At 38.5% G+C, this 24,636-nt stretch overlaps 1 protein-coding gene across 7 annotated transcripts; it reads right to left on the bottom strand.

Moving 5' to 3' along the window:
* Positions 1-487: 487 nt before the first annotated feature.
* Positions 488-20,754, bottom strand: elovl1b (ELOVL fatty acid elongase 1b). Of its 7 annotated transcripts, XM_077584284.1 has the most exons (10): positions 10,267-10,423; positions 10,022-10,129; positions 7,528-7,639; positions 4,851-4,944; positions 4,405-4,595; positions 4,246-4,326; positions 3,399-3,455; positions 3,207-3,312; positions 2,086-2,222; positions 488-1,269 (listed from the first exon to the last, which is right to left on the bottom strand). In XM_077584284.1, exons 4-10 carry the CDS (start codon positions 4,918-4,920, stop codon positions 934-936), a joined length of 978 nt encoding a protein of 325 aa, XP_077440410.1. In that variant the 5' UTR covers positions 4,921-4,944; positions 7,528-7,639; positions 10,022-10,129; positions 10,267-10,423; the 3' UTR covers positions 488-933. The 7 variants fall into 7 exon arrangements, with proteins under 7 accessions (XP_077440410.1, XP_077440407.1, XP_077440406.1 ...); XM_077584281.1 differs by lacking the exons at positions 7,528-7,639; positions 10,267-10,423 and adding an exon at positions 20,601-20,753; XM_077584280.1 differs by lacking the exon at positions 7,528-7,639 and having other exon boundaries at positions 10,267-10,422.
* Between the last annotated feature and the right edge of the window lie 3,882 nt (positions 20,755-24,636).

Below are 24,636 nucleotides of genomic sequence, written 5' to 3'. Positions count from 1 at the left end.
TATTCTGAATTTAAATTGAAAAACTACATAAATTAAATCACATTAATCAATTATATAAAGTGTATATATATATATATATATATATAATAATGAATAATTTTGAAGTAAATTAAATGTGAATTAAAAACTACCCAAGTACAAAACAGTCAACTTTATTACTTGACCTCATTTTTTTCATATTTTCTCAATAGTTGAAGGCAAAACGACAAGCGTCCCTTTCTATTTGTCAACGAACCAGCTGAACCGAGGGGGTGTTCCGTCTTCTCTGCTGCTTCAACAAAGCAGAATGCGTGGCTTGTGTAACTCCCACGAGCGAGCGTCACATTCTTCGCATACACCATGCGAGAGGCGCAAGACAAGCGCATGCTTTTCTTCCTTGTTGCAACGCAGCACAATATCACACTCTGGCGTGATGATGACATGATGGCTACACACACTCGTCTCACACACACACAAAATTTCACCCAAAAACAGACAAATAAAAGAGCACGATTTATAGCATGGTTTATTGGCATTTTATTTTTTAAATACAGTGTTTAGAAAGTAGAAAGCCTTACCAATACAATTAGTCATTTTGTTGTAAAACTATTTACAGATAAAAGTATTTTCAAGTCATTTATCAAGTCATCTGTCCACAAAGGGGTGATATGTCTTAACAAGTCAAAGGCAACCAGTGTGATAACTAAACTTGCATGTCAGTGAACTTCTCTTCATACATTGTGCTTTCCCGAAAAAACTCAGAGAGAGACAACCGAACCAACAACATATGGAATCCCCCTTTGTGGAAGTCATGGACCGCGTTTACTCTGCTCCCTCCCATGTTTCACATACAAAACTAAAAAATTAGGACAAGAAACGCAGCCAAAATCATCTTTGGAACCCGTGCGACGGCTTCGCGAGGTCATACTTTCTGGGAGTTTCCTTCTCGGCGCCCTAGGCCTTCTTCATCTTGCCCATGGGAGCGCTGCCGTTTTCGTGGTGAGCCGAGCCGTTGCTCGTGCCGTTGGCCGTGCCGTGTTTGACGCCGTTCTCGTGGCGCTTGCCGTTGGCGTGCACGGCGGGGGCGGAGGAGGCGTTTGCGTGGGCGCCGTTGCCCTGCTTGGGTAGCCGCTTGCCCTTGACGTACGCCTGCACCCAGAAGTTGGAGAAAAGCACGAAGAAGAAGGTGCCGTACATCCACACCAGATGGATGATGATGGGGAACTGGAAGTCGCAACTGTCCATGAAGTAATACTGAGTCGCGTGGAGGGATACCAGGACGAACTGGGTCTGTCGGCGAAAGAGAGCAAGACGAATGAATGAGGAGCGAAAGTGAAACGGTGATAAACATGAAGACGGGAAAAAAAGAAGATGGAAAAGAAAAAGATAAAGAAAAATTGCATGAGAAAAAGAACAATGAGAATGAAAAACAGCAATGTATAGAAAAAAGGTAAAGGACAAAAATGGAAAATGAAAAGAAAAAACAAAAATTGGGGAAAAAGTGAAAGAGGAAAAAAGATGAACAAAAAAAAATGTCAAAAGTAAAAAAATAGGAAAGTAGAAAACAGAAGAAATAAGAAAAAAGACTGAGAAAAAGTAAAAGCAGAAAAAATGTGAAAAAGAAAAAGGTTAAGCACAACAAAGAAAAACAAAAAGGCAAATTGTAACAAAGGAAAAAAGTAAAATCTAAAAAGAGGAAAATGACAAAAAGGTAACAGAATGGGAGAAAGTAAACGGACAGAGAAAAAATCTAAGAAAAAAAAGGTTAAAAAATAAACACTATGAAAAAAAGAAAACAGAAGGAAAAAGTACATAAAATAAAAACGACTATAAAAAAGCAAAAGGAAAAAATTACAAAAAGGAAGGAAAAATTTATGTAAAATTAGAAAAGGAAAAAAGGAAAAACAGAACAAAAAAGAAAAACAAAGACACCATATCAATCCGATGCATTAGTACCATAAAAAGAAAATAAAGAAAAAAGGTAAAAAATAAATAAATAAATAAAGGAAATGTAAACATTTAGAAGAAAATAGAAAACAAAAGGACAAAAAGAAAAAGAAAAAAGAAAGACCCAAGACAAAGCAGAAGAAGAGCTTGAAGACGTACGAGCTGAATGGCTGTCATGTATTTCTTCCACCACAAGAACTTCTGGAAGCGAGGTCCGGCCGCAGCGAGGAAGTAGTAGAAGTACATGATGACGTGGACGCAAGAATTCACCATCGCGTGGAAGGATCCCATCCCACCTGAAGTCGTAAACACACATCACATAAGGCCACCTTCCCAAACGTCATGGGGCCGATCACCTGCCCACGCAAAACTGCCACAAAAGGAGACTATTATACTTTCTTGGACTGTTATTCAACTCTGGTGAGCAAAAAAAGTAAAAAAATAAAAAATAAAAAAAGAATTGGAAAGCGCTCTACTTCATATCATGGGATATAAAGAAACATCTTTGGGCATCAACACGAGGAGGGCAGTGAAGTGAGGCTACATTCAAATCGATTTTATTAAAATTATTTGATACTGTCTTGCCTTTGTTTGCGTGCGCCTTTATTTGGAGCGCTGTTCATGTTGTACCCAGTTTGGCCACTGAGGGGCAGTGTGGTTCCACGCGGTATAATACGCTGTTAAGTTGTAGCCACATTAGAGAGTAGAGGGGAAAAAGTCACGATCAAGTTATTCCAATAAGTTTTGTGTTTTTTTTTCAGCGCGGAGACGTTCTTTTGAGCGATAAAAGTGCCGCGAGGAGCGCGCTAATTAGCATTAGCGAGTCAGGCTGGAGTAGATCTTTGCAATTCCTTGCGCATCTATAGATTGAAGCAGAAATCATTGTCAATCAAATAAATCCTTTTGAATCGAATCGCAGACCCAAAAATCGGAATCAAATCATTCAAAGATTCCCACCCCTACTTTTGAATGTGAAAGGAACATAACTGATAGCTTCTAGTTCCCAATATGAAGCCATTATTTCAAATAAAGATGCGCACCGCTGGATGTAAACATGCTTGCCAGAACATACACAAGGTCTACGGACTAAATCAAAGTGAAAGAGTTTTGTTTTTTTCCTGAACAAAATGGTGAACGGACATACCAGGTTTCCATCAGACTATAAACAGTTATCACTGGCCAGAGTCTGTGAAGACAAAGGCTCTTTGACAAGATAGCAAAAGACTGGTATGCAGGTACGGCGGCGGTCACGTGCGCCATCCAAGTTCATGTGTACTCACCGGGAGCGTAGCCAACTCCCCACCACCAGGTCCAGGGCATGAAAGAGTGGTGGAAGATGTGGAGGAAGGTGATCTGGCCGCTCTTTTTTCTCAACACGAAGAAGATCTATCATTAAAAAAAAAAAAATACAAATAAATAAGCTTTTCGACACAAATTGTAAACCATGTTTACAAATCAAATGTGTGACTTACAGTGTCCATGAGCTCAATGATTTTGGAGAACCAAAACAGCCAGGCCACCTCGACCATCTGAAGGAAAAAAAGAAAAAAAGACACTTCCATTAAAGTCTACTCAGCTCCATTCATGCCCCATGTGACTTTTGCACAATCGTTGATATGATCTGTTGTGGCAACATTTTCTATATTACCAAAATAAACACCAAGACGTAAAATGGCAGCTGCTGTCTCACTAATACTAAACAGTGAACAGCCAACAATAACCTTCAGTAATCAGGTTTCCATCCAATAGTTTTGAATTTTTAAGAACATTTACCGAAAATGCGCAAAATGGAAATGTGACTTATGACATCTGTTCTTCTTCTGCAAATATTTGAGAGGGGACTCCGCCGCTGTAGGGGGCGGTATACATCATAGAGATGTGATCCACCAGTAATTTAAAAGAAGAAGAAGAAGACCAGGAAGTAACTGCGCCGTGTGATGACGTGGTTTCTTTTGTAATTCTTGATCAACCGTAAGGTTTACTTTGCTGTTTTCCATCTAAAATTGCATTAATATTCGTTTCTTTAATTAATTCTTGTTTCGTCGTCCCCCAAACATACCTTACTTTATCGTCCGACATTGCTTTGGGACTACAAACGTACGTGTGACGTAATATCCAGTCCATAGACAAAATTTGCCTTTTTTTTTGGGGGGGGGGGACCTTTTTCGGATTTCTTTAGTTTCCATTCAGTTTTATTTTCTCAATTCTTGAAAATTCAAATAAAAATGGGTGGATGGAAACCCAACTATTGACAAACAAAAAACTTTTGAACTTTTGAACGATCTACGGGCTGATTTAGGGAAAACCCCCCAAACTTACTCTAAGTGCTTGAGGGCTGTTGGACACGTCGATTGCGTCGCATCGCCAAGTATACGTCGTGGCCCATCCAGACATCAAGAACTAAAAACGACAAAAAAAACGCATGTTGAAATGACAAATCACAGCTTGAAAAAGGTTGAGGAAGAAAAGCGGACTCACCTCATAGACGATGTAAATCGATAGCGCAACGAGCGCAAAGTTATAGACGATCATGGCCTCCTTCAGCTGGAAGGGCTTCCGATTGGCCATGATGCGAGGGCCCAGGTACAGTACAAAGAACAGGTAGCACAGCAAAATGGCAGTCATGGGAATAGGGCTCTGCATCAGGAAATGATTCTTCAGTCGAGGATCTGGAGGACATTGGACATTTCATTGGTTACCTTCTTAAAATATTAATGGTGGGAATCGATATTGAATGCTTTAAATTCCTGTTTTAGTGCCAACGTTATAAAAAGCAGACGGTTGATAGTCTTCTTCAGACAACAAGTTGAGTGGATCAAGAGCACCTCTACTGGTTGCAACCAAGTAGTGCACTTCATTTTGACTCATTTGACTACAAATCATAATCTTCATGTGAACGGTTACTTAAAGTGAAAAAGACTGACCAATTCCTGCGGCGAGGTAGTCATAGATATCCATGGCATGAGAGCCAAACTCCTTCATCTCCTGCAGCATGTTTGCCGTTTCGTGGCCAGTTATCTAAAAAAAAAAAAAAAAAAAAAGTGAGGGGAAAAAAGACATTGTAACTCAAAGTCAAATACAGCAAATCGTACCACAAACCCAAACTTGAACCGTATTGTTTGGCTTTTTTCGGTTCCACATTGGGCTTATTTGTTGCACTCGTTCCTTCCGTTCCTTTTGCAGAACCTTGCGACATGACATGTTAAGCCGTCTGCACGAGTTCACGCCTCATAAAAAAAAACTAAACGTGGTTAATCATTACCCAACACTGCGATTTCCACACACATTAGGAAATTAAACAGTAAGCTCACTGAAGTGACAACAATTTCCAGAATCTTAAACGTGTTACTAGTACAAAAGGGAACAATCACCACGTCAAAGCAAGGAGGCTGGTTTCGGGACAAATCCTTATCAGCTAAACCAAAAATACAATTTGACCCAAGCCAAGTATTTCCACATACCAAACAACCCCAATGAAAATGCCAGGATGCCCGACTCTGCTCATGCGACATGGCCTGACATCTGATGAGGAGGGGCCGCGGGAGAAGTGGGAGGGGCTTTCCTCACCCTGAGGCCAGGCAGCACTCCTGACTACATCCTCACCTCTCAATTCCTTTTTTTTTTTTTTCAATTCCAATGTACAAATATTGAGGGGAAAATGTCCTCAGCAAGCTTACACTTAACTGCAGCATTACTCGCACACTTTGAGACTTTGACTACAACTATGGCGAGCAAACACAGGAATGTTGCTAGTATTAGAAACCCTGAAGGCTACAGGACAAACGGGGCATGTTCTCCTTTGAAAGCGGAGCCAGAGAGCACCATTGTTTGATATACAATCAACAATGGCCGACCCGCACAAGAGCAGCCCTCCTTGAGCCAATATCATTACAAGCTGATATGCTGTCGCGAAGGAACGCAAACAAAGGAGGGGTTAAGTATTTACCCGAGATCGGTTTTGAGATTTGGAATTTACAAGCCCACAAGCAATGCATCCCATACAAAGAACTTCCCCGGCGCGTTAGGCATCATAATGTTAGGAGAACAAGACGGTACGGTGGTGCCTTGAGATACGAGCGGCTAAGTGGCTTCAACAACATGCAGTGCGATTTTCGCAGAACGTGAACAATTCTTCAAAAAAAAGCCACTTTAAGCTGTTTATTGTCACTATCAGTTGAAGTTTGCTGTCAAACTAAATATAAAAGAGAATTACACTTTTTGTATCTAAAACAAACACACATCTTAACGTTTCAGTCTGCTAGCTTAATGCTAACTCTGAATAGATAAATAGCATCTATGATGTGGCGCTACAACCTTTATGCAAGGGAGTGAATATTTTTGAAGGAAGTTAACTGACAAACTAAATATTAAGCAAACAGAATTACACTTTGTGTATCCGATAAAAAAAAAAACCAACACATATCTTAAGCTATCAGTCAGCTAGCTTAATGCTAAATAGCATCTCGGTTGCGGCGCTATAACATTTTAAGCAAGGGAGTGAACACTAAAGTTAATTGACAAACAAAATGTAAAACTAAGAATTACACATTATGTAATTAAAAGAAACACACAGCCTTTCGAAATGTCGTTAATTTAACGCTAACAAACAATGCAAAACAGTAGGGCTGCACATAACGGTTATTTTGTCAATAGCTTAATCTGACAATTATTCAATGAATCAGATTTAAAATGTTTTAATTTCCATGCCTTTATTCAAAAACATATATACATTTTTTAAATTGCTTTAGTTACTTGACAAATTACAAATGAGTTACTGGTTTGGTCCGCAACATGTCAGAAAAGAGGCAAAAATGTTGATCATTGTTCTCCAAAGTAAAACCAAATGTTTCATTTGGATTCAACACAAAGATAATCAGTCTGATTTCATGGAGGATTACAGAAATCAGATCATTCCTATTGGCAAGCTGAAAATTAGACCCTCCAAAAAAAGAAAAAACAAGGAGTAAAAATCCAAATGCTTAATCAATTATCAAAAATAATTAATTTATTTTCATTTCAGCGGGGAACAAGAACGCTTATCAAAAGGCACCACAGTTTGATTTTTTCCCTCACAACCAAAAGCAAAAATTGACAACATGACAGCTGGTAATTAGGAAGACAACTGTACTTTGTCAAAATTAAAACAAGAGTTACCAATGTTCCACATCCAAACAAAACAAAAATATGTTCCAAAAAAAAATGACTTGGATTCAAAATAGTTGAAATCTCAAAAGGCAGAAAGGGACATTCAATTTGCCTCACAATTAGCATTTAAAGGAATTGGTTTACACAATCATCCCTGAAAAGAAATTATACATTATTTACTTTTTGTGCTTTTGCCAAATCAGTGTTTCTCAAACTTGAGCAGCAAAACGACCATCTAACCAATATAAAGAGAAAACACTTTTGGACCAACTACTTAAAAAAAAAAATCTTCAAAACATTCGAGCCTGCCTGTACACAGTGAACCCACACACTAAGAAACACTAAGACGCTGACTCGTCAAAAGTCATTTCGATGGCGGTTTCGTGCGAGCGTTATCGCAGATGGTGGCGTGTGGCATGACAACATCAGATAAATGACATTTCACAAAACTCTTACACAAAACGCTGCGGCTGATTTTGAGCAACGGCGAGGTATTTGGGGCGGGCGCCTCGCATTTCAGCAAGTGCACCCTCATGTCTGTGCTGAGTGCAAACTTCAAGGTCTTGTTCTGAGGAAAAATGCTCAACAGTTAAGTCGACCAGGTGACCAATCACCATCTGGTCGGGGGAAACACACCTATACGTTGAAATGTGGAGAAAACACATACTCTATAGTAGTTTAGCAGAAAAGGAGGTGAAGCTCCTCCCTTAACTGGACTTTTTTTTTTTCTTTTTAGCAGCTATATGAGATTTGCTTCGCACTGCACTTATTACTTTAGCATTGTTACATGGCTGAAATGATCTCACGTCCATTTGAGTTCAAAAATCAGCTGTAAAAATCTCCCAACCATGACAACCATAAGGAAATGGAGAAACGACATGCGTGTCACCTGAGACCCAGATAAAGAGCAAAGTTGAAGGAAATTGAAATTCAAACCTCCGTGTATGCACCTGGATGAAAACCACACAACTTGCCATTGACAAATGACAACCGATTCAATCGTTCTTTCATCCACTTTGTCCTCACCTCCTTAAATTATGGTTTTTCACACACTGAATTATAAAAGGTAGCGGCACTTGCACATAAAAATTACAATTCATCTCAACAGACCCAAATGTTCCCACAATGACACAAACTTACAAAATATGTTTAATTGCCGTATGAAAACTTGCAGCCAGTGTGTGCGTGTACGCCTCTCCAAACGTTCACTCACGAACTTTCCCCGCCATCCTCTGTTGCACAGAACCCACATCCGAATTGTTCAGCAAATCACATTCAGATACCTTCAAGGCCCCACAGCGAGTTGGAACTTGTAAAACTCAAACATGTAAAAAACACAACCTATATTTTTGGGGGCTAAATCATTCTGACATTTATGGCAACGTTAGCGTAACAAAGCAAGCAAGTTTTTACTTACAGCTTTAATTGGAGGACAATGCAAGTGACAATTCGTGCCGTAAACTTGTATTTCAAAATATTTTTGCTAAATTGCCTAATTTAAAATGTTATCGAAGTTTGTTGCCTTGAAATTTTGAGTTCACCCAAATGCTTTTAAAATGCTGAAGGAATTCCATCTTACATGGATCGTTGCAAGAGTGAGTAATATCTGACTGTCTGTGAGACTGTGAAGGCGTCTGATCTGTGATTGGATGATTGAGTAAGGGGGAGGAGCCAGGGAAGGAGTAAAAGGATTCCTAGCATGTCCGCGGGATGAAGTCTTAGCTAGTTGTTGGCCACATTAACTGTACATTTTCACAGTGAAGAGGTTACTGATCATCCAGCACTTTGTCTTTGTTTTCTACGCAGTAGGTGTAATTATTATTATTTTTTTATATAAAAGGTGACTTGCAAATTTGCTGATAGCCGACATAAGGATTTGGGCTGTTTTTCAGCTAGCATTAGCGGATACCTTTTCGAACAGGCATTCAAAGTGCTTGTGTTTTTGTTACATTTGAGGATGGATATTTTGCCAGTGTGTGACCAGTCTGATTTTTAGCCACTAGTTCACAAAAAGGACCCCCCACCCCCCTAAAAAACAAAAAAACTATATCAGGTGCTTAAATATGAATAATCCAGTTAAATTTGACAACATTATTTTCCTTCACTATAGACAAAATGAGCTATTTTCTTTATTATAGTCTGATCTATAATTTGGAGGATGTGTGATGCCGCTCAATTTGCCATCCTTGACGTTGTGCTGTTCTTCGAAAGCAAACCGAGTGAATCTGCTGCTTTAAGCCAAGTAGTGCACGCCCCACTACCGCAATTGCATTAAGAAACGATTAGTCGGCAAATCAAGTGCACACAATCCAACAAATTCTTAACGATCAATTAATTGATAAGAACACCCAGCTGTACTGACAATTGGTGACGCAATAAAAAGAAACCCATTTTGGGCAGCAACTCCAACTTTAAGAAACGCAGAAACTTCCCTAACAGTGCAAGATGAGTCTATAAAAAGTATGTCGTTTTTTCCAACCCGCATGACACTGTCACCCATGATCTCCGTTGCATTTTCATTCAGTGCCCCAACCAGAAAAACTACACAACAACATTATAGTCGCGTTACAGATTATTATTATTATTATTCTTTACCGTGGTTAGTTTTAACGGAGCCTTGACAACAAAGTGGCTGGTTTACATCTAGTGAAGGAGACAAAGTGGAGTGCTTCCTGCTCTGAGTCAATGAATCACAGGATGGAAAAAAAAAGGTGGGAAGAGTTAATGATGAACAAACAAGGACACGGGATTTAATAGTAAAAAATAAATAAAAAAAGAAACACCCAAAGTACAAAGTGAAGCATCCGTTTGTTAGAGAAAAGTCCGAATAAAACTGAACCTCCAGCACCAGGAGTACCCACTTGGGAAAACCGAATAAAAAGTAAATAAGAGCGCCGCTCAAGCACGAGGGCGCACAAAAAGTGAGTTCAACCTCAAGTGAATGACTTACCCTGCTGAAAAAAGTGGAATTTCCAGCTTCGGAAAACTAACGCCAGCGTTGAGAGAATCCTCTTCGGGAGTCTCTTCTCTTGGAGAGAAGAGTGGTGGCGAGTAGAAACTGCAGTGCGATGAGGGAGAGAATGAGAGAGAGAGAGAGAGAGTGTGTGTGTAACAGAGGGAGGGAAGGAAAAAAAAATCAACCGACAAACGCGACTGGTACTGCCGTCCTACGAATCTCCACCCTCCCTGACTCACCCCGGTTGGATGAATAATCGACACAGAAACGCAAGAGGGAGGGAGAGAGGCTGAGAAGGAGGCGAGCGAGCGAGATGTGTGGAGTTTACGGCGCCGGCCACGCTATTTAAACACACATCATGCAAAATGAAACTGCTTAGTCTCAAACCACCGCCTGACTTTCAGTGCAACACCCCCCCCCCCCCCCCCCGAACCCATCTCCTCCCACCACTCAACGACTCTCCTGGCCACACCCCACACACGCACATATTCACATGGAAACCTGGCTCTCAAGTTGCCCTGCTTGCCCTCCAGGGGGGTGGGAAGATAATATTATTCAGATGACGCGCGTGAGGAATCAGTGGCAGCCGCTATCATGAAGGACGGCCATTGTTCTATTTGATTGCAGCTTTTGCTCTATGTATTAGGGCGGAACTATTAAATTGAATTCAAAATCGACGTCAAAGTGTTAGTAGAAAGTTGTTTGCAAATAGCAAAGGCTGCAATTTGGGAAAAAAAGGGGAGGGGGGGTGCTTAATTTCGGTGGGTCGGAAAGGCTTTATTTTAGATTAACATTTTTTTTGGGGGGGGGGGGGGGGCAAAGAGGCAGATTTATGCAATTTGACATTGCCGCGATCATAATGAACGCATGCATTTAATAGTTAAACACGGAGGAGCCCTAAAAAAAATGGTTCAACTGGAAGGTCACAAAAGAGTGAAAATATTCAGGTTAATTCCTAAAATTTTGTAAATATTTCAAGCCAGACACTTTCCATTTATAGGAATATTTTATGTATACAAATATAGAGGTGCAGTGAGATTCTAAACTCATTTGTACAATAAGAAAAAAAAAGCCACTTCCAGTGAAGGTTTACTGTTTAAAAGAAAGTGTTTTTAAAACAACCACATAGCTTTGTCTTAGTTAAGTCTGTGTAGCAACACATGGAAAGAGACAATATCACAAAACTCATTGGCATAGATTCTTTATCCCCAGCAATAAACGACTGAAGTAGTGCTGATTTGTATGACTTTACTGCCCCCAATGGCCAAGGCATGCAAACCAGAATATATATATATAAAAATTTGGAACGGATTAATGGCATTTCCATTCATTTCAATATGGAAAGATGATTTGCAATAAATCATGAATTTTTAGCATGACTGCAGAACAAATTAAACTTTTATTTCATGCAATTTGATTTTGTCATTGGTGGATCTTAAAAATGGCATTTATGGCGTTGAATAACAAAAGCAGGAATGTTCAATCATGCTGTAATGTATTTCCTACGATTGTATATGAATTAGAATTTTCTGGGTATTTTAAACGTCGCCTAACAAATTATGCATATTTAACAAAACACTGATCACGTGACAAATGGAGATGGAGGTCGCATGGAATAATCTAGCATAGCGTCTTAATGCATGTTTTCTGTTTTCTATCAGAAAGACTGAACAATTACATGACAATTAAAACCAGCACAAATCTAATACATGAATAAGTTCATTGGGTGAGTCCTTTCTTCCTGTTTGCTTTTACATTACGCATTTCCCTCATTGCTGGACTTCGCAACATTGCCAACACACACACAAGACACATTTGCTTTGCCAGAAAAATCAACAACATAGCTGGGCGCTGCCACCAACCAACCATGATGTTTACTCGCGGGCTGGCGAGCTTGATGACAGCAGGTGTTCAACTACGCGGCTGGATATGACAATAATGCCGCAAATTCTTTTGCTTAGCACCGCTTTACTCGTCATCGGGTGAGCGACTTCTCAAATCTGACTTCCGCCGCCACACCCTTGTGTTGTCAGAGCTCAAATATTAAACGGTAGTAGTCATGTCATCTAATAGCAATAGTAGCTTCACCTATCCTTCCTTCCTTCCCTCGGTCTCTCCTTTGGTCTCTTGAGGTCTCCCTAATTTGTTGGAATTTGGATGTTTCTGGGGTTGGCGAAAGACTCTGGTTGGTGATGTCTGGTCGGTGCTGGATTTCACTTTCCTTTTTTTTCTCTTTGATCCTTCTTCGGGTCTCCTGACAACCTCACGACTCTAGGTGGATTCTAAAGTATTCGGTTTAGGTGAACGGTATGGGATTTTTAATAGGTTTTAGGTGAACTAATGAGTACACACTCACGCACACACAAAATATATATTTTTTTAAAAGAGAGCAATGATGATGACATGTCGAATCGGTAAAATTACCGAATGAACAATACTGAGCTCTCAAGAAAAAAAAAAAAGGAAAAAAAATATAATAGCAATAGTAGCATCCTCCATTTGTGACTGCTCTGTAGAAGAAATTAAATGGGGAACAATGCAGACGGAAACAGAGGAATTTCATTCACAAGAACGTCAAGTGTCACTTAGGCGGATCATTTTGCAGGTGTGGGAAAAAAAAAACTCGACTTGGCTAACTAATGCTTGATACAGTAACAACTTTAAAATAATAAAAACGGAGCTTTCATATAAACAGCTGGACTTGACTAAAACAAAGTGCAGCGGCGCTCTAGAGCACAGACCGACCGACTGGGCTGGTTTGACTTGTCAACTCAAGCAAGCCCCATAGGCGTGCGGGTTTACAGGTGGGTAGGTGGCTGGTGGTTGAGTGGCAGCGGCCCACATTTGAGAAATGATTGTCATCTTGCCCCGTGAGGCCAACGCCTCGTCAATCGGGCGACCTTAAAAACGAAAGCGGAAATGCCGATAATGGTTGTTTAGTTTAAAGGTAGTTATGAAAGAGCAGGACTTTGAGTAGTCACTGCCCAAAAAAAATCAAAGTGTATTAAAACACCTTTGCGCCGGCCTAATTTATATTAGTGTTTCCCGCGCTTGTCAATTTTTAGGCGGATTGTTCATGTCTACAGGTACTCCACTACTTATTAACATCTACCAGAAAGAATCCGATCATTTCTCTTAGAATTTTTGCATTTTCGTGTAAACATGTCCATTTTTTCCTTCACCGTAATGAAGCAATGCACTTTAGCAAACAAAAATTTTAGCTTATCGATTAGCATTTAGCATTGGCTTCTTGTGCTCTTTGTCAGCGTTGCTACTCCTCGTTACCTTTAGCGATAACAATGCTTATAAGAAGTCTTATTTGCCGCCACAGGGGAGATGATTAGTGAGTTTGGAGAGGATCTGCACCACGGCAGGATGTTTAGCCGTGCCAGATGGCAAACACAGCTGGTAGCTCGTGCCTCTCTGGATAGGCCAAGACTTTTGAAGCTGCGAGGCCGCCATATTGCTACTCCCAAGACACGTTTCTCGGCATTCGATAACATAAACAAGAGGACTTCAGGCATTTTACAACTTGCCTTAAATACATGTATAAATTATATGCTTAATGATGTTTACGTTAACTTGTATATACAGTATATTTTTTAATTAAAAAATCTAATATTGGGGTCTAAGGAAATGAGTGATAAGAGAAAAAGGGGGTGTTTAAAGCAGCACATACCGTCCACTTGTTGAAAAATACTAACCACCACGTCGACCAACAACCAGGCCCCCCCCCACCCCCGCACCCCTATACTAAGCCTACAATCTGTCTATATACGCACAGTTTATACAGTAGTCTGCTCACGAGATGGGGGGAGTAAGATGGCCGCCCTGTGGCTTCAACGGCTTGCATGGGCGTGTATGTGCTATCGGCTATCCAGTAATGTATACAGATCATTGAATGAAACTGACATCACCGATACTCAAGGGCCGAGGTAATGAAATTGACCAACCACGGCTCAGCTTCAGAAAACAGGTGAGCCATGATTGGTCGTTACCTAAGCGACGGTGACGTCATTTTTAGTGGATAGCAAGTAGCAAAATGCCCGCCCCGTGAGATGAAGAAAAACGGGGTGGCTTTTGCTACATTCCACAAACGCAGTGGGGCTACATAGAACATATTATTGTAAAGGAATTTTTTGGGGTTTTATTCCCTCCCCCGCCCCCCAGTAACCGATTGGTTAGTGTAACCTGCCACAAGTAGCACGCCGCTCTAGATTGGTGAGCTTGTCGGGAAAGGAGTTAGACGACCATGACGTGTGAGAAAGTCGATACAACAGAGAACAGACTCTGGGTCAGTCAGGAATGCTGCAAAAAAAAAAACAAACAACAACTAAGCTTTGGCAATCACATGATCGCGTTGGCTAGAATGGCGATTCCGATCAAAAACGATAAAATCCGTCACAATGACCTCATTTGGTCCGCTGCCGCCACCACCCAGATAAGCCACGACACACAGAAGGCAGTCAAATTCCAGAGGCAAGATGCATCGCAGATACACTTTTTGCGTCCCCATCTCCAGCGATAGTAACCTATCTATGACCTAATGTACAAATCACATCATTGGGCGTGGAGTTTAAAAGACTTTTGAAATGCTGCCACACAAATAATTATCATCGTAATCAAGTGTGCGCCAAATACAATAAGGCAGAGAGTGCAAACATTCAGCGCCATTTTCCATGCTAGTGCGACGAGTTCAATATTGCTGCCAGGTTCGGACTTGCTGCACAGATCACAGTTGTTTGTACCGTGTGAAATACTTGTAGTGTGCTGAACAAGGATTACAACCAGGTGGAAAAAGGACCACACTAAGAAAAAAAGACTTTATTAAAACAAATTCAAGTGCATACCAAAGCAACAGGTGGTTCAGAGCACCTAACCCTGAGGCTAGACTTGGGAACAGGCTCATTTGCATAAAAGTCTACATTTTAAAAAAAGAGTGAGGATTTATGGACGAGTTACTCACGACAAAAGTTGTACAGTTACAGAAATTAACAGGAATACAATGAGATCCGTTTACAGGAGTCCAATCCAATATTCTGAGTTTTAACTGACTGTCAATGGGGTATTCATTTAAAAATATTTCCATAAATAAACGGTGGAGAGTTGAGGAAAACTAAATATTAGACAACTCATAATGCAGACAAACTCGACACCAACGCCAAACTATAACAAGCCTGAGCGTTACCTTTGAACTTAAAGTCAGATGTCACAAAATTAGCTGTTGGACTGGATCTATAAACTGGATCAATAAAGTTGTGACTGGTTGTTTCATGGGACACGATTAAGTAATAGAAATCCATCGAAAATATGAAGAAGAAAAAAATAGCACACTTAAATGTAAAAATGTATCATCACTTTTTTTGGAAAGAAAGAAATTCTCATGTCATGTCATAAATTGCAGAATATATGATTACATCATTAGCATCGTTGAATTCTCACTTTAAAAAAATTTGCAATGTTATCGATGTAAAGGATGACAAACATAACGTTTGATGTGGTGAATGCGCACTAGAAGAAATTAACCAACTTCAAAAATTCAATAAATCAAGCCGGTGGGAGGACGAAACGCATCAAGGTGCAACCTGAGGCTACTGGGGATGGAGCCAAAGTCGAAACGAGCTGTAACAAGCTGGTGTCATTCGACGCCGTTCGCAACTCAATGTCATCAAAACTTTTTCTGCCGCTTTGACGCTACGAGAAAAGTTTAATTTATAATAACTTATTTAACATGATGTAACAGTTCACTGCTGTACAATTACCAAACAGACATAATAAATATGCTTCAAAATACAGAGGTTGAAAGTTTGGAAAAAGCCATGTTTGCTGCAGTTAAACTTTTTTTTTTTTTTTAAAGGCTCAGTGTTAAAAAGCTCTACCAATTTTTTTTTTTATGTGGCCATATTTGTATTTTAAAATGGACTTCAGTAGATGAGGTTTCCAAAAAAGTTATACTTGCGTACAAAATATTTTATTTTCATAGTTTAAAATGTATAAGTCATTGAATAATAAACCGATTATTTAGTCAAATAAATGCATACATAACTTGATTTTTTACAAATATCTGTTATTAATTATTATTTATTGAGAAATGTATTTTTTAGGCTGATTTTAGGGGAGAAATGCTAACTGAATTAAAGAATGGGACGCGTAACACTTGTAGTTTATTTTTCTAAATATTGTATAATATTTAAAAAATATATATTGTATAATATAACATTTTTTGTTAATATTGTCTTTGTTCTATAGATTGAAATACAGTATATATATGTATATATATATATAAATAAATATATATAAATAAATAAATATATATAAATATAAATAAATATATATATATAAATATAAATAAATATATATATATATAAAAATAAATAAATAAATAAATATATATATATATATATATATAAATAAATAAATAAATATATATATATATATATATATATATATATATATATATTAAAAAACTAAACAATAAAAATCATCCCCCTGAAAAAAAAAGAAAAATCAACATAACCTCAGCTGCAAACCATACAAGGAAAGTCAAAGCTAATAAGTGAATACAAGTCTTAGGCGTATTCAACAAAATTAAATATATATAATTGCATAACCAGGACGTCGACCACTCAGTACTGAAGTAGTAGTTTACTGTTATACCGCCACCCCCCACCCCCCCTATCATCTTACTGGAATGTCGCATGACTAGCCTGAGGTCTGCCATGTTCATGTTCCTTTGTTTCATGTGTTTGGGTGATGGCGGGTGTAAGGAGCTGCTGCAGTGGGCGGGCGGTTGCGAGATCATCCCCACCATCCCCCTTGTTCAGGCAAGAGCGACCTTTCACCTTTACCTATCTGATTCTCCCAATGCCGCACCTTGCCTCCCTCTTCCCACAGGTTTCTCCCTCTCCCAACACCTATGACTCACATTTTTGGAACTTTCCACAGACAGCAAAAATGCACCGTTATGAATCAGCTCATGCCCGATGGCGGAGAAACCACCTTAGAGCGGGTGCGAGACAATTTGCATATGCCGTTGCCCAGTTGTTTGGAACCGAACTAAAATCCGGATAACGTGGCGGCGCGGTTACTGATTGAAACACATTTGGATGATCTCACAACACGTCTATACTGTATTGGAGGACAAAGTTGAACTGCCACTTTAGCACCATCTGGATGTGAATCAAAGTCAATTGTTAGCAATTAGTGCAAATTGCTAACGACGCATCCTCATACTTGAAGTTGTTGCATGATTATGTTGATCATTTTCCAGAGATCATTTGTTTGGAAGAAGTAACTTTATTCATGTTCTCTGGCTGTTTTCTTGCTAAAAGAGAATATTTTTGTTAATTTATTGATGCTTAACATTTCAAATGTATTCAAATGCATTAAGAGTTATGCTAAAAAGCACCCTTTCTCCTAATTTTGATTAATGTCATTTATTTTTATTTATATATATATATATATATATATATATATATATATATATATATATATATATATATATATATATATATATAAGCAATTCATTAATCTGTAAATCTATTTAACATTAAACAATATCGGATTTATTACACTGAGTGGCTTGAGTATCATACTGCAGTTAGAATGGTCTTTTTTTTTTTTTAAGATTCATTTTATTTAAAAAAGAAAAAAGAAAAAAAGAATGGTCATTTTTTTTAATCATTTATTTTCTGCGTATCTTTGAAAGCTGCGACAACGTAGCACTGAGGAATCAGATCAACCAATGAGCGACCATCAGTGGTTACGCCGGGCACATAAAATGAGTTGCTACACTTGGAATCAAAGCTTGGTTGCTACTAAAATTCTTTTAGAACCTGATTTTGGAAATAGCGACAACTACTGTAATTGACATAAGTGTATTAACTTTTCCAGCACCAAAAAGGTGGCGGTATGTTCCCCAAACTTTGAAAACAATGTCTCAAAGGTGCATTATCATATCTGTGCATACCACACCCGTGACAATTGTAATCCTTAATGTAAAACAATGTACTTTTTTTTTCTAAGAACATGAAATTAAAAAACTAACCTGGTAGACTAGTTGGATTACGCAAGGCTTTTGTTATGCCTGGAAGCGACAACATTCGTCATGTCTCCGGTGCGTACATGTTTGCATATTATGCAAGTGAACTTTGATCTAATTATCTACTAAACAATGAATTATTTTTTTTTATTTTTAAATCTCATGATAATTTGCACCGCAGAAATTGCTTACTTACTTTTGAGATGAGCCGGCTAAAAAACGAAAACTAACAAAACAATTCAAAGCCATTCTTGTGGTTATGCTTTCCAAGAAAAAAAGAGCTTCAGGTATCCAAGGCCATTGTGAGTTGCTGGCTGCATAAACTACTTTATTTCTTACCCGTGCAATGTTTACACAGTAACAGGTGGTACAACGCAAGTAGATACAGCCATAGACTGACATAAAACTACAACTACAGTATATTTTTTGTTGGTATTGAGGAGTTTGGTATAGCAAAACAAGTCTAGTCTCATCTTGTTTGTAAACTACTATTTGTTCTATCATCTGTTTAATAAACAGGTGACAAACTTGAGCGCTAGGAGCCAGATCTGGCCTGCCACATCATTATTTGCGGCTGACTAAAGCAAATAAAGTGTCATGTTTGTTGCTAAATGGAGTTGGCAGAATATATGTACTTAATTTTTTTTTCACAATTTACAGCCATTACAAGGATTTTGTGCCAAACCCGAAAAGAGTGTTTATATTTTGTTGTCACTATTTTCAAATTCAATTTATTGTTTAAAAAAAAACAAAACAGTAACAATAAAACACAATGGCAATTGTCTACATAATAGGAGAAGGTGATTATACATTTTGATAATTGGGAGTGCGACATCCCTAATCTGTTGTCTGTCAACGACTGTTTAATCATTAAATAGTTCCCACCCATAATATAATTCTCAAGTTGGCTCCAGCTAAATGGAGATTTAAATGACAACAAGCTCATTACTTTTAACTAAAGAGGTTACCAATTTCCACCGTAGTCAACAATTTGCAAAGGACTCAAGCAGCCAGAGTAAACGCGCGCTTCCACTGGTCGGACTTCCTGTCACAGGAAACTAAATGAAAGCTGCATTGACAGAGTTCTATGAAAGTCTCAGTTTCAACCACTATAAGAATGACTGCATATGGAAGTCTCTACCAGCAATTTGGAAGCATCAATCAGCCTAACAGTTAAGATTCTGCATAACTGTTGACGGTCCAAATATAAAAGCTTTAAAAGCTGAGTTGTCTGCAAACAGATTCAGGACTTTTTTTCCCAGTTTTTTTTTTTTGTGCAAATTGCATCCTTGCTGATGTGCACCACTTGCATTAACAAAATGGCTTCGACCTCGTTTACAAAAGCACTGCAAGTGCTGCCAAATTAGTGACTTTTCAGATCCGTCGACAACTATTAAAAAATACACTGAACCACACACTTCTAAACATTTCCACACACACACAGGTGCCTATTTATACATTTCAGAAGCGGTTATAATTGTTGGAAAGTTTTGACTTGGCATCATGCATGCTCACAAGTTGTAAACATTATGTATGCCAAGGTTGTCTTGCCTCACCTTTAGAACGCTACATGAGAAAAGTGTGCGAGAGCGCTGGAGGAAGGTGGGGTATTAGATCTTTGACTCGGTGAATCCTTAATGACAATCTTGGTCACAATTATTCTGAAATAAACATTCGGTCTCATTTCTAGCGCCAACACACCAGGTTGTGCTGCAGCACTACCTTAAAGGAACGTTTAATTTACTTGATTGATGATAGTTATCTTCTATATAGTCTAAAATGGCAATGGGTCTAAAACGACAATATGAGTGTTTTTTTTGGTTTTTTTTAAGTTAGAGGCAGTTGTGTGATGCTTCTTGTGAAATATTGCATTTTATTTGTTTGATGTAAGATGTTAGGTGTTTACACATGTACCATCAGTATATATGTTGCATTGCCCTTTAATATTTTAAAAACACAACCTAAATATGAATATGAGTTTAAACCATAACTCGCCGCACAGTCCTCTGTTGTGCATTTTGGCCTGCTACTTGTTTATTTGGGGGGAAAACCTAAAAAAACAGTGTATACTTAAGAGTCCAACACTGTGACAGTTTGCTGTGTAAACTACATGCTTAACATAATCAAACGCCATGGGCAGGCAACACGCTTTGCAGAACTTGAATATACCAAAAAACCTGCACACACATGCACCATCGACATGCATGCAACTTGTATCAACAAAGTGGTGCTAAAACGCAGAGGGCGTGTGTCAATACGGTCGTTGTGAGCAGCTCCAGGTGCAAAAATTTATGACGACGACCGATGGTGCAAAAACAAAAAAGCAGAACCGATATCACACATTGCAGCCATAAAAACACGAGGCTTATGCACAGCAATAAATCTATAAAACACACCCAAAAAAAGTGTCAATGTTAAACTGGGTGCGGCGCTGCTTAAAACTGGCGGGGCGGAGTTGTACAGTAATTGCACTCAACTTGTTAAGTGGACATTTAGGAAGTCTTTTCATGGCATGTTAGTTTACTCACTCACTTTTTCGGAGGGGGGCAGAGGGTTAGATAAAGCCAGCGGAGGCGGTCGAAGCGAGACGGCTAAAGTGGCCCGACGCGTGTGTCAAGTTGCCTCAACTTGTTCATTTCCGCATCATCTTCGCAGCCGAAGAGAGCAAAATGCCTTCGATGGCGCTCGTCGTTCAAAATGGGTGGAGTCAAACTACCGGCTTCTCTTTTTAGTCGCCTCATTTGTACGTCATCAATGCTTACCGCCAAACAAATGTCACCAAAAGTTGGAATGCTGAAATGATGAGGAATTATGACATCTAATCTAATTACTGTATCTATCTAATACGCTGTTTGTCCTCATAAATAAAACGATTTAGTGTTAGTAGACAAAAGAATGAAAAAAAAACAGGATGATTCATCAGCAAATACATATTGTTATTAAATAATTGACAGAAAAAAAGACTCCCAAATCCTGACGGATATCCAGTTGTGTCAGTGATATGGACCAATATCTGGTGGTGTGTGTCAGGGCCCCCAACTATCCACCAGCAGCAAGCGAGTGGCCCTATAAAAATATCAAGTCTGCATCACAGTTCTAAATTTGTAGGATTTATTTATTTATATATTAGGTTAATTGAAAAGAAGACAGAAAATGTTCCAATTAAGATGTGAATGTAAGTGAGAATGCTTGTCTATATTTGTCATGCGACTAGATTGGGTCGACTAACAATCTAATCTAACCATAAATGTTTTAATTCACTGCTGTGTGTATACAAATGCCCCATAAAATGAATAAAAGTAAGAATGTGTCAATACCATTAGAATAAGATTAGAAATAAAAGCCACCTATCATTGGGGAAGCTCTTTAATTGGTCGCATAAGAACTTGAATGTGACTAAAGACATACTGTAGCATCGTAGCTGCATCATTGCCTATTTGTGTACTACTGCACCCACAGTCTCAAGCCAATACTAGCAACGTTTTGTTATAGTTCAAGGACCAAGTAATATAATGACAAGGGATTATTTTTTTCTGTTCCAAGTCATCGGCCCTAAAAGCGAGGACAACTGAGGGAGAATCTTCTGAATGTATGATTGGTAAGTGCAAGAATTTTTTTTTAATCGTGCCCTCATTTTGGTTTTATTTTTCATTTCATATCATAAATTTGACATTAATTTTCTGCCCTTATTCATCTTCTAACATCTTAAAATTCTGTGAGTTTTGACAGAAAAAAATAATGAACTGACGTCTTCCAAACTGAGTTTGATTGTACAGAGCAATTAACAGGGTTTTATTAGTTAGACACAAAATAACAGGTAAAGTCAACATTTCATTTATATGCCCAATCAGATTACTCTGATTGGACTCTTTGAGTCTCAAATATTTGAACAGTTGTATTTACAGTATATACTGTGATACATTATCCAGTGTTATAGTAACTCAAAAATCTTGTTTCATGTATATTAGTTTGCCTTGGTGCGCCTGGAAGCTACATTTTTTTCAGATTTTCCATTTGAATATCATTTTTCCCCCTTTGCCTATAGAAAAGTGAATGACAATGACTCTACATGTGAACACAATGTCCTCTGGATGTCGCTGCTGTTGCCATACAAGGCAACAAAAGAGACACAATGAACTCAACAGGGTCATCGCCTAGTGGCCCTTGCAGGTTTCAAAAGAATCCCAGAACCTGATCTGAAACCAGGATAAAGGTCTGCTTGTGCTTGTCTGTCAAACGTCAGCTCAACCGGATGTTTTAACAGAGGTGCACTGTATAAACCATGCTTTCGCACCACATGCTTGTCATATTTAACACAGTTTAGGTCAAAGTGGCAGCTGCTGGGGACTTTGTTCATGACACCCCTTGCATGGAAGCGACAAGTGCATTCATTTTGAAGTTTATTAAGTTCGGGGTGTTTTAAATGTGAGTGCGAATGCTTGTCTGTATGTGCTCTGTGACAAACTGGCGACCAGTCCGGCCCAATGTCAGCTAGGATAGAAAATGGATGGAGTGGAATGAAGTAAATGAATTTTAATATTGAATTGAACAGATATTTTCTTTGAACGCTTTATGTCATAAGTGTTAATTCTGAGCATGGATGGAAAGTCCTTAACATGTCTTTACCATGATTACCTTTGTAGTTCTTTATAGTGTGTCAGCGTGACAGCTGAGGCCCAACTGGTTCCGCCGACTTCCTCATTTTTGACTGTTGACACAAACATCTGGCATGAAGTCTGACAGCGGCAGGCATATGTCACGCTGCATCCACATTGCGGTGACAGCTCTTCAAATTAGCACATAGTTTTTCAATAAGCCCTTTTGAAGCCGAGTCATTACTGAAGTAAACAAGGTGAAGGTGATGCAATGGCCACATTCCCAGAGTGAACATTCCTTTAGAAGAGGCTATATGAGGATATTAATTATGCAACTGTATCCCCATCTTCCACCTTAATAGTTTTAACTATATTGCAATCAGTTCCTTCACTTTATTTTCATTGTATTCCCTGGGCCAGAGTGAATTGATATGTAGGTAAAAACATATATGTGAAATCATATATACATATGTAAAATCAGTTTTCCATCTTAAAATGAATTGAAATAACATTAATCCATTCCAGCCAACTAAAATAAATAAATAATGTGATTTTTTTTTAACAAGAAAAAATAGCACACTATAATATACTTTTAATGATAACATTAAACCTTTAAATAAATAAAAAATCAATAGACATTGTGCTTCCTCTTCTGTTGTGCACATCTTGGCCACGTGAGGGCAGTATATTACAGACATGGAGTCATAAAAAAATAAAGCTTTATTAAGCTGCAGTTATAAAACATTACAGATACAGTCAATGTGATCAAATTGCTGCCCTTATTCAGTTACAGATTGCTGTAGTTTAGTTTCCACCCCGAAGCACACTTTGATACAGAGGGTGTTATTATCTTTATGTTATAGTTATATTTATTGGCATTTGTATCTTATGAATGTACACATCAGCAGTATGTGATTATCTTGAATATAGACTTTATCTTTGACAGCACCCAAAAAAGAAGAAATAAAGATGGTAACACTGTACAACTTGTACAACTGTATACTCCTGCATCCCACTGTATGTTTAATATGTTTTGTAATTACTAACAATTCACACAATCATGTGTAGAAAAAAAAGACGGGGGTTGGGTGTTGTACATTCTGCCAGGGAGCAGCTGGACAATATGGACATCTATATTTGGATTCGCTAAATGGTAACGTTTTGTTGTCTCAACACCATAAAGTTGTTCAATATACAAATGTCTCTACCAAAGCAAAGTTCGCAAAAGACAGCGCTAACAAACGTAGATTTACGTGACAATTTGATTAAACATAACTTGCAACTTGGGACGACCCCAAGTGGCCAATTTAAGTTACTACAACTTCAATTGGCTGTTGGGTTGGTAAATAAATCTGCTAACACGAGCGCCAGAAGTATTCACATTCTGCTATCCGTATCTAAGTACTGGTAAAGAAACTTGCGTGAGAAGAAAATATAAGTGTTGATTTAACTCCTGAACCTAAAACGCACATATTCTGAAAAGTAAAAAGTAAAAGTCTTTGATAACAGCACAATAATAGAGAATAATAAAAAAAATATTTTTTATGTCAACATTGACTCACCTTTTTGGATGGGGAATATTTTGCTTAGGGTTCATCGCTATTATGTTTTTCTTAATGTCGGGGCATAAAACCTCAACCTGGTAACAAAGTGCAATGGTGCCAATTAGTTTTTTTTGTTGTTGTTGTTTTTTTTTACTTTGACAAATGTTTGTATTTAGAAAGCTGTATTATTCTGTTGGTGGCCAAGTCACCCATGCACCAAAAGGAGTCGCACCGGATTAATCATGATGCATTACTCATATCTCAAGGCATCACTGTATTTTTGCTTCATTACCACCCGTCTATAAATAGTCGAAAACATTTACTAACTAAGAAGCTGAACCTCAGAATATACAAATGTCATTTCATTTCTTGAAGAAAATTGCACGGTTCCGTTTGTATGCCGCAAACAATTTGAGAAACTTGTGAATG

This window comes from Vanacampus margaritifer, chromosome 13, assembly GCF_051991255.1.
Source record: "Vanacampus margaritifer isolate UIUO_Vmar chromosome 13, RoL_Vmar_1.0, whole genome shotgun sequence".
NCBI lineage: Eukaryota > Metazoa > Chordata > Actinopteri > Syngnathiformes > Syngnathidae > Vanacampus > Vanacampus margaritifer.
This window is presented reverse-complemented; position numbering and strand designations above follow the sequence as displayed.

Coding starts and splice junctions, on each gene's coding strand:
- elovl1b (XM_077584285.1), bottom strand. CDS start 4,920: ATGCTGCAGGAGATGAAGGAGTTTGGCTCTCATGCCATGGATATCTAT. Junction 4,327..4,404: donor CGATTTACATCGTCTATGAG/GTGAGTCCGCTT, acceptor TGTCGTTTTTAG/TTCTTGATGTCTGGATGGGC. Junction 3,313..3,398: donor TCATTGAGCTCATGGACACT/GTAAGTCACACA, acceptor TTTTAATGATAG/ATCTTCTTCGTGTTGAGAAA.